A 17,222-nucleotide genomic window follows, 5' to 3' on the forward strand; every position below is an offset into this window, starting at 1 on the left:
GGGACCCTAAAGTTTATCTATCTGGCCCCCTCCCTTTACCCATGTTAGGAAAGTAACTTGCCCTTAGACACTCAGTTATTACACGACCTAGAATAAAAACCATGGTTTCCCTTTCTTTGGTTTTTATTTCTTATTGAAATTAGAAAGATACCTTTGAATATGTCTCTCTTACACACCAGATATTTGAAAAGTTGAGTGATTGACAACATTTTCTGGTTTTTTTTCAGGACATTTGGGGTTGAAATCACTCTTCACCACTGAGCTTCAGTGCCAGGGTGGATACTCTCTAGTGCCCACTAAAAGCCTGGATTCTTGCATGCAAATAAATCAGAAAGATGCAAAAATAAAATCCTTTACAAAGTGTCCAAAAGAATGGTCTCTAGGAGCAGAAATTGTCTTAACCCGGTTAGTGTCTAATTGATTTTCCCACTATTCTTCCCAAACTCCAGCTATCAGCATCCAAGCAGGACCTTGGGAACTAAATGACTGACTTCATATGCTCCTGCACCGTGCCCAGCTCAGGGCCTCTGTCTCTGCCTCAGGACAGCAATGCGCTTGTTCCTTCACAAGACCTAAGGAAGACTTGGCTATTTGCCATTTACCCTTGGCAAGTGGGTTCTGATGCTGAATTGGGTATTTTTACATCTAATTTGGCAGATCAAATATTAAGGAGAGAACCACTGATTGCCCAAACTTCATAATACTGGCTCTCCAAATTAAATTTACAATCAAATTTAATGTCAATTTCAAAAGCACTGGTAGAGAAACTTCAATTTACAAGACTTGTGCATTATTAGGAGTAAAGAAGGTGAAGAGAAGAAACTCATAGGATATAAGAATTATTGGGTAAAGCTGTGGATCCTACACCAAAGAGTAGAATTAGGATTGCCTCCTAATCCCTTCCTCACACCATACTAAAAGGGCAGCCTAATGTGTATCTGCAAACCCAACTCTCTTCAGGAGATGAGAGCACAAAAGTCCTTCAAGCATTCAAGAAAACACTATCAGGTCCTCATACTCAGTGCTTATACACTCTATACTCTACTCATGGAAAAATTCTCCAGCCCTTCCTTCAGAGAACAATTCCTCTTAATTTTAGATTCACTCTAACAATTTAAACATCACAGGTGGTCTGCCTGCTCAAAGTCACCGCTGTGTCAGCATCAAAAAAAAAAAAAAAAAAAAACAACTGACAGTCTGACCTCCAGGAAGAAGGTGGAAAACTGTTTTACAAAGGGGTAGGGGGTGCCGACATAAGAACTCAAACGGTAGCCTAGGTTATTCAGTGCAGAGACTGATGGCTTTGCTAGCCCTGAGAATGTCTCCATATATAGAACAATATAGTAATTGATGTAAAAGAAAAGGAAACTATGCCCAATATATTTAGCAGCAAAATCCGTAAAATTCAATGAAACAGGTAGAATCCTAGAGTGTCAGAAGAGGAAGACCCTTAAAAGAGCATCCCTGTCTAATTCCTTTATTTTACAAAGAAGGAAACTGAATATAAAGGAATGAACAGGGTCAAGGCAGATTTGAGACAAGAGCACAGCCCCACTTGTCCAGTGCTCCTTCCACATGGATGGACTGAGAACTGACAGCACTAAGGGGTAGGAAAAGAGATATTGCATCACCTTTAATCATTCATTGTGTCCTGGCTTCTGACAACTGTTTTTGCTTCCTTGCATTGATTTTATTCCCTGATTTGTGATGAAAGAAACTTAGGGTTGGCCCTTAAAATTGTGACTGAAGGAAAAGTTTACTTTGAAATCCTTCCTACATCCCATTCCTGATGTGTTTCCTCCAAGCTGTCCTATGTTTGTCATCCAACTTGGCACCCCACCAACTGGCCTCACACCCAGAGTCCCCAGCATGACGTAGGAAATGCTCCCAACTCCCAGAAGTTTGGCGTATTCCCAGTCTCTTTCTAATTTGATCTATAATTCCATCAAAGAATGAGGGAATATACTAGCGTTTTTCAATTATAAGTGGAGAGCTTGTGAAAATGCAGATTCCTGGTCCTCATCCCTGAAATTATGATTTAATAGATGATTCTCGTGGAAGTGGGTTTTGACCCACTCTGGAAAATACATGGCTTCTACTTACCTCTCCAGGCTCTCTGCCCCCAGTCCCCTCATGCACACTTCCCTCCACCCAAATACTTCAGACTGCCTACTCACCATGTCTTTGCTTCATGTTCCACCTTCTTTGCCCAGTTAATTCCTCCATATACCTCAAAACCAGCTGATGCACATGTCTCTCCCCTCTGTTTTCTCTGTTCCTATATATCTCTGCATTATTGAGTTTATGCAGCCTATGATGGACACTGATCTTTTGGTATATCTCCCCTTGAGGTCAGGGTCATGTCTCACTTGCCTTTTTTATTCCCAGCACTTAGCACCCTGCCAAGCAGTTAGTGGGCACTCTATAAGTGTTCATTAAGTTATCTTTTCCACATATTAAATTTCCTTGTTAAAAACTTAGTCACTTATTTACATTTGCATGTTTTATCAACCCCAACTCCCATATATAGTACAAAATCTTCACAGATCGCTTAAACTCTCATTCTCAAATGAGGATCTCCATCCACAATATGTAAAAATGAAAGAGAAGAATGTTAATGTAATGTAGCCATTAAGTGTGGGGTTCATAATAACCTAGGCCCACGTTCATTCAGGATCTCTGACACCTAAGGAACATCACAGAGACATACACAACAAACAGGAATTTTTCTAAATAAAGAGCAGTTTCCAGTAGTTTGTTAGAATCCATTTTGATTGCCTTCACAGGAATTCAGGTTAAAAGTTTTTCAGAACTGACATTGCAAGACGTTAGATTGGCCTTGAATTTACTCATATATATAAAACTTCATGTGTTTGTTCTAAGATTGCAGAGATTCCCAGTATTTTGTACCCAAGATGGTTAAACATCTTAGTGAAGAGGCTCCTCTCCTGAAGTCCACCACCCATGTGTGCTTGTCCCATGCAGGTGTCTGCTACGCAGAGTTCGGAGTCCGCGTCCCCAAGACCACGGGGTCAGCCTACACCTACAGCTACGTCACTGTCGGGGAATTTGTGGCGTTTTTCATTGGCTGGAACCTGATCCTGGAGTACCTGATTGGCACTGCAGCTGGTGCCAGCGCTCTGAGCAGCATGTTCGACTCCTTAGCAAACCACACCATCAGCCACTGGATGGTGGACAGCGTGGGAACCCTCAATGGCCTGGGTGAGACTGCCATATCCTCTTACCCCAACAAATAAATGGGCTCCCCTTTCAGGATTCAATTTGACAAAATGTTATCAAAAGCCTTAAATATGTCTCTCTTTTTTTGCAAAGTAGTTATCCTGTGAATCTATCCTAAAGAAATCATCCTAATTTCCATAAAAGCTTTATATGAAAAAATATTCATCACAGCCTTATTTATAAAAAAAAAATTAGAAGCAGCCTAAGTATTCTACAGTGGAGCAAATGATTACGTAAATTGTGGAAGCATATTAGGTAGCTTTAAAGCTTTAAAAGGATGATTGGGAAGACTGTTGTAATAACATGGAATATGTTTTTGATGTAATGTCATGTGACAAAGGATACAAATTGTATATGCATCATGTTTATAACTATATAAAAATAAAACCAATGCAGGAAAAATAACTGTTATGAACTTCTCCAGTGGTTTCATCAGATTTTTTTTAATTTTCATAAATAAGCACGTGTTAATTTTTAAATGACAAAATATACTTTTATTTATTTTTTTTTAAAGATTTTATTTATTTATTTATTTGACAGAGAGAGACACAGCGAGAGAGGGAACACAAGCAGGGGGAGTGGGAGAGGGAGAAGCAGGCTCCCTGCAGAGCAGGGAGCCCGATGCGGGACTCAATCCCAGGACCCCGGGATCATGACCTGAGCCGAAGGCAGTCGCTTAACCAACTGAGCCACCCAGGCGCCCCAAAATATACTTTTAAAAGGGACAAAATGGATTCCAGTCTAGCAGAAGTCAAGGAGGGGTAATATAACTGGGTAAATACTAAATAATCAGAACTTCGCGTAACAAATACCAGGAGCTCCATCCATCGCTTGCTCCTGCTTTCCATCCTGATGTCTGACTTTACCCTCTCATATTTATGGGAAGCCACACAATAGTTGAGGAAGCTTGGGGGTCTTGCCACAGAACTTCCAAGGACAGCTTCCATGGCTGTGTGCTACTCATGTGACTTTGGTGTCCCTATCTCAGAAGAATTGATAAAAATTGCTGAGCATCCAGATACCGTGAGAAGATTAAAAAGTATGAAGACCACATCTCCACAGTATACTGATTTCACAAAGATTTTAGGTCCAAAAAGGCCTCCAAAATCGGGTAGTGCAAACCCTTCACTTTACAGATGAGGTCCAGGGAACTGAGGCATTTGCCCAAGGCCACACAGCTGATCATGGGCAAAAGAGCAGCTGAAATTCAGGAGCCTGAAAGCTGAGGCAGTGCCTTTTCCCCTCTATAGAGGGCAGGAGTCCACTGGCCAACAGAACAGGCCGTAACAGGTGGGGTGTGTTCACTGCTTCTTTTCTCTGCAACCACATACACATAAATGCAAAGAACACCCTTCTTCCAATAGCTTTCAGAGATACACATTTTAAAACTTTCTAAAAATGAAAAGATTGCTGGAATGGAATGGAAAATTTATGGACTATAAAGTGAACAACAGTGAAGATAAACCGGTTTTCAAATAACATGTTAAACCCATATATACACCAAGAATGTCTCAGGACAGATCTGACTTCAAGTGTTCTATGCCACAGTTCCATAGGCCGTGTTGTCATTGTCATGTCATGTCGCCCAATTTTGGGTCCAGGATATCAGGTCTTCTTACCTATATACCAGAATCTTCCCATTTGCAAATAGACACTTGTGGACCACAGTGTAGGCACACGTGCACACACATACACACACTTGCACACAAGCGCACATGTGGACACGCATGCCCGCACACACTTGCTTCTCCTCCCTCCATGACAAACTGATCACCCTTGCCAGAGCTGAGTGCAAATGCCTGACAGGATGCTAGGAGTTTGCATGGCCCTTTTTTCCCTCTAGACAATATTAACTCATATCTTTGCCCTCTAGGAAAAGGTGAAGAATCATACCCTGACCTTCTGGCTCTAGTGATTGCCATCATCGTCACCATTATTGTTGCGCTGGGGGTAAAGAATTCCGTGGGCTTCAACAACATCCTCAACGTGCTGAACCTGGCAGTATGGGTGTTCATCATGATCGCAGGCCTCTTCTTCATCAATGGGAAATACTGGTCTGAGGGCCAGTTTTTGCCCCATGGCTGGTCAGGGGTGAGTTCATCTCTAAAGCCTCGTAAGGCTATTGCACATTCTGCCTTCCACCCTGTGGCTAGTGTGAGACATACTTTCAAAAAATGCTGCTCTGTCCCATAATCTTCATGGCATCTTTTTCATCACTTTTTATCTGAATTTAATTGGAATGCTCTGAAAAAGAGGTTCCTATATCATTTTTTTTACTTGTTTCACAAACTTTTATTGAGACCCTATTTTATACAAGTAACCATAATAGATTTGATGTTTTGGTCATCTGAAATATGCCTAATCCTATGCGAAGTGCTCTGCATGTAATACTTAAGTGTCCTAATAACCTTGAAAGGAAGATATTTTACATTCTGGTCTTACAGATGAAAAACTCACACTCAGAGAGGTCAGGGGACTCGCTATTAAGTGCACACTCTAAGTGGCAGAGTCAAGACCCAAAGCCAGGACTGTCTGACTCCAAGGCCTGTATTTGAAGAGCTTGGTCCTAGAGAATCCCTCTAGAGTATTTTCAGAAAGACAGATCACCTTAAACAGACAAGGCAGTAAAGGAGTCAGAAGAGAGGGTAGGTAGGTTAAGGGATGAATGTTGCCTGGGTATAAAACTAGGGAAACAACAGTTTTTAAATTTAATCCCAATGTTTGACCCAATGTAGAGAGCCCCACTGAGGTCTAGGTGCAGCTGAGAGGGCACAGTGAAGGCTGGCCATAAATCCCATTCTAGTGGCATGGTTCATGGCATCGAAGTCCACCTGGTGTGGTACGGGAGTTGGCCAAAGAGTAGGCTGGACTAAAAGGACATTTTCAGATCTCATCCCCCTGATCTGAGTGGTGAGGTTTACACTAAAAAAAAAAATGGGAAGATCAGAGGGCAAAGTCTTTATACTGACAAGGAATTCTAAATTATGCCTGGATCCTTTTTCTGGTATGATGAAAAATACCTACTTGATGAATTCATTGGTAAAATTCAACTACCTATTCCTTTCTTGAAAATAGTAGAACATAGATCAGAGAATTTTGAGCTGGAAGAGATCTTAGAAATCACCTGCTTCTACCCCTCATCTAGCAGGTGAAGAAACTGAGGTCAAGGGAGGTACGCCTGCCTAGCCCTGGTAGAGAGCAAGTCTGGGACGCCACCAGATTTGCTTTTGTAAAAAGCTCTTGCTTAGACTGGTTTTCCTCCAAGATGTCCAGGGACCAGAAATCTCTCTTGGAGAACACTCAAAATAACTCCTGTCTATTCTGAGCCGTGCCATACTGTTCAATGCAAAGAAATAAGCAAGAGAGCAATTTAAGCCAAGATTTCTAGTCTTCTGCTTATCTGTAAGAATTCCACAGTACCGCAAAGTTCATCCCTCCTCCATCCCCCTTGAAATGCATAAATCCTGAAACTGGTCAAAACCAGAAGAGACAAAGAAACACTGTTGACCCCATTCTGGGTCCCCAAGTCGACATTTTCTTACAATACAAATCGTTCCTTCCCTATCAAATAAAAGAAACAACAAATTACAAGAGTGGCAAAGAAAGAAGTGTTTTTCCGGAACTCAACTGCATTTTCATCCTAGCACACGAAAATGTTCTCACCATTTTTTTCACAGTCTAAGAAATTTTGGGGTCATGGACTTAGTGTTAAGACTTTGGCCAATAGCTAACTTCTGTGCTTTCAGATTTTCTCATTCATCAACTGGGAAAATTAATTGCACCTAATGTTTGCCAAAAAGAATAACATCTTGGATGGTTTTTTGGTACACATTGTGTGGTTAGCAATAGTGATACTTACAGGAGGGAGGAGTTAGAGTTTATCGACTGCCTGTTAGGTGCCTGGCATTGTGATCTACGAATATTATTTCACTCTTACAACAAAACCTTAAAGCAGGTGCTGCTGTGCCCAACTTAACAGATGGAGAATCCAAGGCTCAGAGAGGCTGGATTCACTTAGCTGGTCAGTGCCAGGACTGAAATTCCTAGTCGGGTCTGTGTGACTCCAAAGCGTTTTCTATTGCATGGTCTACCTTGTGCATGATTGCCCCTTGTTTCTGAGCTTTCCTTAAAAATGTAATAAGATAACTAATCTAACATATTACGTTCTCATTTCCTTTAAGCTTTCACAAAGTCATAAGAGTCTTAGGGCTAGGAGGAGCATTAGGACATGGTCTGGCCTCTTTTCTTACCTTCAGATGGCCCTGTAAACCAGCCCAGGCCAAAGTACATTGTTTGCTAAGACATCATAGCAAAACAATTTGAAAACATTTCGTAATTAGTCAGTTCATGTCTAATTTTCAAAAATCTAAGAGCTCACCCACATGGCACACATTACAGTCTCGGCCCCATGTAAAGACTGGAAGCAGTTAATCTCTTCTGTGCAAATACCCTTTGCCCATGCTGAAGAAGACAAACCAGTCTTTGAACCTGTCCTTCTGTCTTTGTTCCGGGGTCTTTATTCTCTCTGGGGGTCTCCTCTTCCCACTCAAGGGCCCCATATCCCTTTTCGAGATAGTCAGAAATCCACCCCATGGAGGAAGGAACTAATCAAGCCAGCGTTAGGGGTTCCCATTTATACACCCAAGTTCTCACTAGCTTTTGTAGCAAGAAAAGATCAGAAGTAAGGCATAAAAAAAAGAAAGGAAGGATTCCATTCTTAACTTACCATTTTCTTTGTGACACACTCTTTCATATGCACTTTTCATGTAATCTTCACAACAGGCCTGATCTCTACCTCTACATCAAAATATCTTAAGTTGAGAAAATTTAAAGTTACAGATCTAGATTGTAATAGAGCTGAAATTCAATCCTAGTCCTGGTTGAGTCAAAGTCCTTCTTTACTCCACTACCCCACCCCGACCTGGGTTTGGACATATGGGACCAAATGTCTCTTTTTGCACCTTTGGCCTCACCAACCCAACCTCACTCCAACCCAACCCTATGTCTTGAGTAGGTTTGTCACTGGCCGCCAGAAAGCTTTGGCTGGGATTTTGCATTTTTCACTGCAAATTCATTATCCCTGTAGGAAATTCAAATATGTGTTCTAGTGGCTGTGACTAAAAGCATCAGCTGAGCACAAAGGACAGCCCAGTTTGAGGATGGTGCTGATTCATCCTCTTTCCTATCTGCCTGGCCTTGGGTTTCTGCATAGTACATATCCTCCCTAGCAAACTGGCCTGGACCTGTTCTTTCCCAACTTTGTTTTCTGGTCACTTTTCCAGTCCAAAAGGACCACTTTGTTTTTGGTTTGGTTTGGTTTGGTTTGGTTTGGTTTGATTTTTAAGTAAGCTCTATGCCCAACATGGGGCTTGAACTCATGATCCCAAGATCAAGAGTTTCATGCTCTACCAACTGAGCCACCCAGGCATCCCTAGCAAGGCCACTTTGAATATGGATCCTAATTTTTAAGGTCTGACACCCTCTCATGAACATGTCATCCACCAAGTTAATAAACACACTCCCTACTCTCTTACCTAACAATTGTCAACAAAAGTGATTTGCCTACTTGGCAGCTGTATGGTCTTCTCCTTAGGGAAAACCTGACCCCTACCCCTGACAAGGGGCCTAGTTCAGAGTTCTAATCCACTTCAGGTAGGATGGGATGGAGAAGATCATTGTGTAGGAGATGGTTTATAAGGATACCATTACATGACTTGAAACACAATTCTCAAGTACTTTGAAGGGGTTAATAATGAACAATCTGTCCTCTGGCTATGGACCCTTCATAAGCTTACTCTTTCCCTGCTCCAACCACATTGTTCCAAAGAAAATAGCTTAAGGAATGGTTTACTCACTTACAGGTTCTGGGTCAAATGCTTCTTTGGTCTTGAAGAGCTTAAGAACAACAAATATTTTTCTCTAGATCAAGTAACTGCTGGCCTTCAGCTGAACCCCTGCTTCCCTCTACAGTTCCTCGGCCCCTAAACATTGTTGGATGTGTATTCCCTGTATGTTATTTGTTCTTGATGCTATCTTATGGTTTTTCTTTAACCAAATAAGATACTCTACCTGCACAAATAGCTCCCAGGAAAATGGTCCATAACAAGGATTTGTGGGGAATGCTGACTGCCTCCAAACAAAGGGAAAGTTGTTTTTCATCTTCTCTATATTTTAATTCATTTGCTGGAACCTATTAGCACATTCTACTGTCACTGTGGACAGGCTGCTAATAGCTGTGGAGCATGAGGGTGGTAGAAAATGCTATTAAATTTGGAGTTTTGTCTTGTTACCTTGGGAGTGAATTATATAAAGTTGCCTAATTAGCTCCTAGGCATCTGGCAGACTGGCCAAGGCAGAATATGGAGAGCTGCCTCACGAATACCAATAACACATAGGGGGCCACCTTTTAGGGACTCCACACTCTGAATAGCATGCCACTCATGACCTTGCTTTTGACAACTAAATAAGCTGCAGCCAGCCCTCCAGCAACTGAGGCACGTGCTGCTTCCCCACTAAAGCTCTATAGAGGGTTGGGCTGATCTGGATCACCCACATGAGCAGCTACCCCAGGATTACTTTGGGAAACCATTTCTGCTTATGTCATCAAATTAAAAAGTCAATTTTAAAAGTTATGATAAAGTACCAATGAACCTAGAGACACACATATACACACACTTCACCCACCGATTTCATTCACCAATGCTCACTCCTAAGTACATACACATTCTTTCATACATGGAAGGGAATCCTAATCACAAATCCCTGTGGCCAAATCTGAGGTCTGGATAGAGCAAAGTGGAAAGTAGTTTTAGTGGTCATTAGGGCAGAGACACATGCATACACAGGTTCATTTCCTGGCTCTTTTGTGTTCATCAATCAGGTCCCTCATCAATCCTTGCTTGCAAGGAAGAAAAACTCATTCAAACTAACTTAAGTAAAAAGGTGACCTTATTTGCTAATTTTATTATCTTCTCTTCGATAATCTGTTTATTTGATCTATATCTTGTTAGATCAGGATCTGTTTGATCTTGGCAGGTATGCGGGGGTTTTTTTATTTGCCCCCACCCCCCAGATCCATTATCCACTCTCTGTTCTATGCTCCAGAAAGCCCCTCGCTGGTTGCTCCCTGTTGGATTTAGCTAGTGGGCTTCACTGAAATCATTTCATTTAAACCATCTGAGTTAAATTCTGTTTCCTACCTAATGCAGTGGAAACTCTAAATGTCCTACCTTTGATCTGTCCAGTCGTCCTCCAACCATAATGGCTTTCTAGTTCTACATAGCAAATTCAGGTTAACAGACATTCTCTTTGCAAACTTTTTGTCTCTATTCCCAACTTGACCATAGTCAATATTTTGATATCACATAATTATCAGTAATTGCCATCTATTTTTTAAGTTGTTTGGAAAATAGTAGCATTTGTGCCTTACAAATAATACAGACACCTATTAATCTTGTTCAGTTTATTACTACAGTCAAGGTTGTATTTTGGATCTTGCAATGTCCTTTAGACTCCAAGCCCCAGGGGGTTAAGCTCAGAATACTTTTGCTCATGACTGTATCCATATCACAAAGCACAGTGCCTGGCAGAAGGGAGCAGGTAATAAAATACGTGTCTAGTTCTAAAAAAAGAAACAAGGAGGAGGAGGAACTTGTTTATGCCTTTGGGTTTCATCTGTTCTAGAAAACTTAAAATAGTAATAAAAAATACCACTGGTAAGAGCTAATATATATTAAGCACCTACTGTAGTCTATGACTGCAGTTCACTATATTATCTCATTTAATCCTTGTAACCACACTATGAATTAAATATTATTTTCATCTCCATTTAAGAAAATGAGGTTCCAAGAGGTTAGGAACTTGTTCTAGGTCACCAAGCCTGTATGTGACAGAACCACCCTAAGTTTGACAGTCTACAGAATCTGCTCTCCCAACCAAATCCAATGCTTGCCCCTCTTACCCCTGCCCTATGTATGGCTTTGCCATTCCCTCTGGAGCTCACAGTATACTTCTCCTCCAACTGCTTCATGGTCAGTACGTCAAAATTGTGGAAGGTGTCTTCCATGTCTTCCGCTGAGTCTTCTTTTCTTCAAGTTACACATCCCTGGTCCCCAGTGATTCCTCACACAGCGTGACTTACAGACCTCTCATCTTGTTCTAGTGTAGATGTGCCCCAAAGTTCTTATTTAAGACACTTCCACCCCTCCCCCCTTCCTCAGCAGTGAGGGTTGGCTATATCTATGAACTTTCCATCCAGAACTCACGACACCAAATAGGCATAACACTGTCTTCCTGGGACACCCTAACTGGGAGTGATACATCATCAGACTGATTGTCGTAACAGATCCGTATGATTCACAGGAGTTGTGTGTGCATGCATGTGCATGTATGTGTAAGGGAAGAAGGATGTTATAGGAAGAGAAAGCAGAACCTGTTTTCTGGAAGCTGTCTTAAAGCAAGGCTTTCCTTGATGGGGGAAGTTTAGGGAGTCTGCAATCCCAGCATCTATTCACCCTTAAAGACCAAAAACATGTTCTAGGCAACTGAAAACAAGCACATTTCCAAACCTGTGAACCTCCATGCACAATGAAGTGAGATCTGTTTTCTCTCCTTGACTGGAGGCCCAAACATTTTCCATTCCCTGAAATGAAAGGACTTCACTGAAGTGAAATCGGGAGTTAACGCCCCTCCCAGAAAGTAGCCCTCCAACAACTGCTTGTTTGAGAAGTTCTTTCTCCCTGAGTTATTAAAATAGACCAGGAGTTCTTCTATTGTTTTGTGCTATGTGCTCCTTGGCAGTCTGGTGAAGACTCTGAAGCTCTTCTAAGAATCGTGTTTATAAATGAATAACCTAATTACATAGGAATTCAAAAGAAATCAAATATATTAAAATATAGTTATAAAATATTTTTAAATTGTGATATAATAACAATGTGCTTCTTTAATAGTGTTTTAAATATTGATATCTATGTCTAATAACTATCGTAATTTGGAAGTAGCAACAAGCACAAGCGATATTTCAACAACTCTGCAACAATCTATTATGGAAAAAATATCTGATCGCTATTGGTGACAGAGTCACAGGCACTGTTCATTACTTGCATTCGTTATTAAAAGAAATGTTAATGTTCAGTCAGAGGTTAGGAAAGATAAAGATGTAATCTCTTCCCAGCAAAATTCATAGACCCCCTGAGTTAAATGGACCCCAGGATGAGCTCCCTTAGGGAACTGAAACTTTAGAATCTTAATGGGAGAGACTGTAGAAATGACCAAGTCATCTTACAAGTGAGCAAAACTTGATTTGAGGTGTGAGATCTTCAGTTTTTAATGTACCTCATACATTCCAGTACTTAGTATTTTGTCTTTTAGTTATTGAGAAACTAGTGGAAAAATTTAGGAGTGAAAATTTGAGCACAGGTTATCGGCTTGGTACATGTATTGAATTTCATCATTTATAAGCTGTATGTGGAGAAAAGAGGAAAAATGGTCCATTCTACAATGAAGCTCATTCCTGGACCCCTGGCTAGAGCTTGCATACTGCCAAGGCCCCTCACCCTCTACATACAAGTCTAGAAAAAGTTCTCTCACCCTCTCCTAAAAGGACATTCCCCAAGCATTCGAAGAGGCACACTTTTTACTTTCAGCTGACACTGAGAATGCTAAGGTGGGGAAACTTTAGTTGATTCTTTGGAAGAAAGTAACGTACTCCTCAAGGGAAGATTCTCACTGACATCTTGACTTATCATGTCCCAACCACTCTTGGAGCCATACAAGCTCCTGTCCGACAGACATCCAGCAGATGTCACTGGATACCACCTCCACAGCCCTACACTGCCTTGTACCACACATCTTCTCTTGCCTTATAGCCCAACGAGGTCACTCAAGCCTCCAAAGGAGCAGAAAAATCCAACTGTCTCTACCTGTCTTCCCATGAAAGACAATAGGATAATAGACAACTGAAAACAAGCATGTTTCCAAACCTGTGAACCTCCATTCCCTGAAATGAAGGACTTCACTGATGTGAAATTGGGAGTTCTGAAGATCTGAACATCTTTTATATCGTTTCAGATCTAGAAGTTACCACAGAGATGATCTATTAGGGGTACTAACGGTAATTTGGGCAGGACAACTTTTTGTGCAGAAGTATTTGAGCCCTGTACACTAAATGCTGAAAGCGCATGCCCCATGTCTCCGTGACCATCACAAGTAGCTCCTCAGATTTCCAAACAACCCCTAAGGGAGGTCAGACAGCCCCTGGTTGTGGATGAGAACCACTGAATGAAAATGAAGCACAGAAATGTTAATGAGTTCCCCCAAGACATAGAGATAGAGACAGCCAACTTATTGATTTGCTTATAACCCCAAATCATTTCCAAAAATGATTTGAATGTGTTGAACAACCCAGTTTTCATTTGGCCGAAATTCTCCTTATCTCCATTTTACACATGTGGGAATTGCCCAGGGTCACACAGCTAGAAAGTACTGGAGATCAGAACCAAACATTGAGCACAAGTTCCGCCATGTTCCTCCCTCTGCTGCTCAGGAATGTCGCCAGGCACTGGGCAGTTGTGGGTACCACATGTTAGGCCCTGGTGCTGCTCGGACACTCTGAGTCTGAGAAATGCCATTGTCCCACCAGGTGCTGCAAGGAGCAGCCACGTGTTTCTATGCTTTCATTGGCTTTGACATCATTGCCACCACTGGAGAGGAAGCCAAGAATCCAAACACGTCCATCCCTTATGCTATCACCGCCTCCCTGGTCATCTGCCTGACAGCATATGTATCTGTAAGTACTACATCCTTTCAGGACCGTCCTGATGGTCTTTTCATATTTGGCCATAAAATGTAGCTCCAGTACTGGGTTACCTTCTGTCAGGTGGTCCCTTCCTTGTGCTATCTTGGTGTCTGTATGCATGTGTCCATGTACCCTCTATCCCACCCACCCACGACAAGAAGAAAATCAGGACTTCAAACTGGAGATGGGAGCACCCCTCACTTCCTTCAGCCTTGGCCTCTGAGTCTCCATCCCCGTTCCTCCCCACACACAGACTCTGGGTGTCCACTGCTGCCCAGGGGATGGTGTACAGGGAGTGGGCTGCTGTCCAAGGAGCTCAGATCATAGGCTGGCAGTAACGGGTGGGTGTGCAAGCAGAGGCATTGTGGACCTCTGTGCACCCTCCTCAATGCTCTTCTGTCTTCTGGGAGCTTCCCGGCAGCGAGAAGCAAGGCTCTCCCAGAGTGGGGAAAGAGAGTACATCATCCTCTAGAGACACTCTTCCCCTTAAATCTCGGGGGAAATTTCTTTCTGTTGTTGCTCCCTCTTTTTATACCAGTCCAAGCATCTTTTTAAGGTTTTCCTACTGAAGGGAATCCTCAGAAGGAAGCCTTCAGGCTTGTCTTCTCAGGATCACCTCCCTGAGATGATCTTCACACTTACGATGTGTCATTTCTCAGGTCCCATCCCAGAATTTCTATCACAGAAATAGTTCACTCACAGCCAACATGCCCCCCCCGCCGCCACCGCCCCAACCCAGCCCCTGGCAATGGAGAGAACCAGGTAACAAGCCAGTAGGTATGTTGTTACACAAATGCCCCAGGCCCTGAGAGTCCCACTCACTTCAGTTACCACAAATAGGAAAGAGCCAGCAGCTGGAGACATGCCCTATCAGCCCTGCCACCCTGGCTGCATAGCATAGGAAAAGAACCTCCTTCCCCAAAACTAAAACAAAACAAAAACATATTTAGCAACTAAGGAAGCCAGATCAGTGGCTGGCTTGATCATTAAGGCAAGCTGCAAAATAAGAGTGTCCTGGACACCAAAGGGAAACACAAGAGCAGCCTTGGATGTGGTTTATAGAAATTCAGCTGCTCCTCGAAATTGTTTTAGAAGTAGGTCAATTATCACCTTCCCCTATGCACACACAGGCAAGCGGTTTCATCTTATCCATACCCTGGTTATCCCTGCAGACAGGGTGTTCAGGGAGTAGGGGTGGTGTCAGGGGAGCAGGAGAGACACCCTGCTCTGCGTTTCCCCTCTATTCCTCCCTTACATACCTCCCCCTCCTTCAGGGGCCAACCCCTACAGCACACACAATAAAGTTAATAATCACAATTCCTTCCTTAGAACAGCACTTTATAGACTGCAGAGTACTTCTATGCATCTATCAACTTTTTGCCCATCCTGACCTAACTTGAGCAGTAGACTCAATGCAAATTGCTGTAGGAATCAATCCCATTCTCCTCCAGCCCACCCCCAAAGGGGATGTTGCAAGGGGTGAAGTTGCTGGGAAACATTCTCTTCTAGAACACATGACCCTTACCCATGCCTCCGGGGTTGTTTGGTGTTGTGCTGGTCAGCAGGCTGCCATTCCATGATCAGAAGAGCCAAATTGCTGGCCTGTGGTGGTCCATCCTCCTGTCCTCCCTAGCAGCCCATGGCTTCGCAGGAGGATTTTGGCTCCTGACGAATATGTGAAGGAGTGGTCTAGAAGTGCACCACCCTCTCCCTTTCAGGCTCTGAACTCCCTTCTTGATGCCAGCATTGGCCTCTGCAGGCCAGGGGAAGCCTGGCCTTATGACCAATGGCTTCATTGCCCAGGGCCATGAGGAAGGGATGTTATGGCAGATTTATGACATACGAAGGAAGGTAGGTCCTGGGAGCCACGTGATTCCTGGCTAAGCAAAGCCACAATAGTCTTACAACCCCAGAGTAGAACTGGGTTCCATCCTGATGCCATAATTTGTTTGTTGGTCTGCCTGGCTCCTGGCACTGAGCTACAGAGAAGAAATGGAAATATGAGTCCTTCCTTGGGTCCCATCTGTTAACTGGCTATGGCCCTCTGATCACTTATCTTCAGAGTTTCTATCTCTGGTCTTCAGGGTGAAAGGGAACATATAGTTAAGAGTGTATAAGACCCTGAAAGTATAAAAGAAATGAGAGTCTGGCTCATGTGGGCAGGGTGCCCATGGTCACTGCTAGGCCCTGGCTCCAGTGTCTTTGGCTGTCATTCCTTCTACCTGATAGTATCTGCCTTTCATTGAACTGTCAATGTAGTTCTGCTGTTGTTGTGCTTAAATACCTGCATACTTATTCCTCAGCTATGAAAGGGCCAGAGAGAGATATTTAGGATCATCTGGCCAAGTCCACTAAATTCTAACAAGAAGAGAAAATACTGAGACCAAGAGCTCTGGAGCCCAAATGAGAGGTCTAAATTAAGGGCACATGCCAGGAAGTGGCAAATGCAACATCCAGGCTTCTTTGCTCTCCTGTGGGACATCCGTCCATGCTGACCGTCCTCTCTACCTCCAGCCATGTTTTCTCTTGTTTTAACAGGTGAGCATGATCTTAACTCTGATGGTGCCATACAATGCCATTGACACAGAATCCCCGCTCATGGAGATGTTTGTGGCTCATGGGTTCTATGCTGCAAAATTCATAGTGGCCATTGGGTCGGTTGCAGGACTGACGGTCAGCTTGCTGGGCTCCCTCTTCCCAATGCCAAGGGTCATTTATGCCATGGCTGGTGATGGGCTCCTTTTCAGGTAAGGGTTATGCTCCATGAAATGTATTCTATTCTGCCATGCCTGCCCAGGGAGAATGTCAGCCTGACTATAATTTTGATGTGAGTGTATGTCACATAGACGATGGAACTTGTCATATATCCTGACAAAGAGTTTGAGTGAAAGTAATGTAAGCCCTGAAATAGTCCCTCAGTTTGACTCTAGGTCCCCCAATCTAGCACAAACTGATATGTTCCCCTAACTGCCCCCACCCATCCTGTTCGGCACTGTGTGTTCCTTTCTAAAGATTGTGGGTGTCCAACTGTCATGCTGGGTAGCTTCCAGAAGGAAAGACCCATCCCAGGAACATCTTAGGCCTGTCCTCACGTTGAGGCCTGGTACTGCCCATCTCTCCACAGTCCCTCTGAAGCTGAAAACATTCAAAGCTACCATTGCAGGGAGGATAAGACCATCTGAACAGA

The 17,222-nt window shown here is 43.0% G+C and overlaps 1 protein-coding gene across 1 annotated transcript in view; it reads left to right on the forward strand.

Annotated features, from left to right (window-relative positions):
* The window catches only part of SLC7A14 (solute carrier family 7 member 14), a 48,903-nt gene that overhangs the window by 16,447 nt on the left and 15,234 nt on the right, over window positions 1–17,222 (forward strand). The window contains exons 2-5 of the mRNA XM_021702647.1: window positions 2,986–3,222; window positions 5,114–5,331; window positions 13,880–14,026; window positions 16,574–16,782. Of these exons, the coding sequence (XP_021558322.1) occupies window positions 2,986–3,222; window positions 5,114–5,331; window positions 13,880–14,026; window positions 16,574–16,782 (811 nt within the window). The remainder of the gene's footprint in view (window positions 1–2,985; window positions 3,223–5,113; window positions 5,332–13,879; window positions 14,027–16,573; window positions 16,783–17,222) is intronic.

Source organism: Neomonachus schauinslandi, chromosome 1 (assembly GCF_002201575.2).
Source record: "Neomonachus schauinslandi chromosome 1, ASM220157v2, whole genome shotgun sequence".
NCBI classification, from domain to species: domain Eukaryota; kingdom Metazoa; phylum Chordata; class Mammalia; order Carnivora; family Phocidae; genus Neomonachus; species Neomonachus schauinslandi.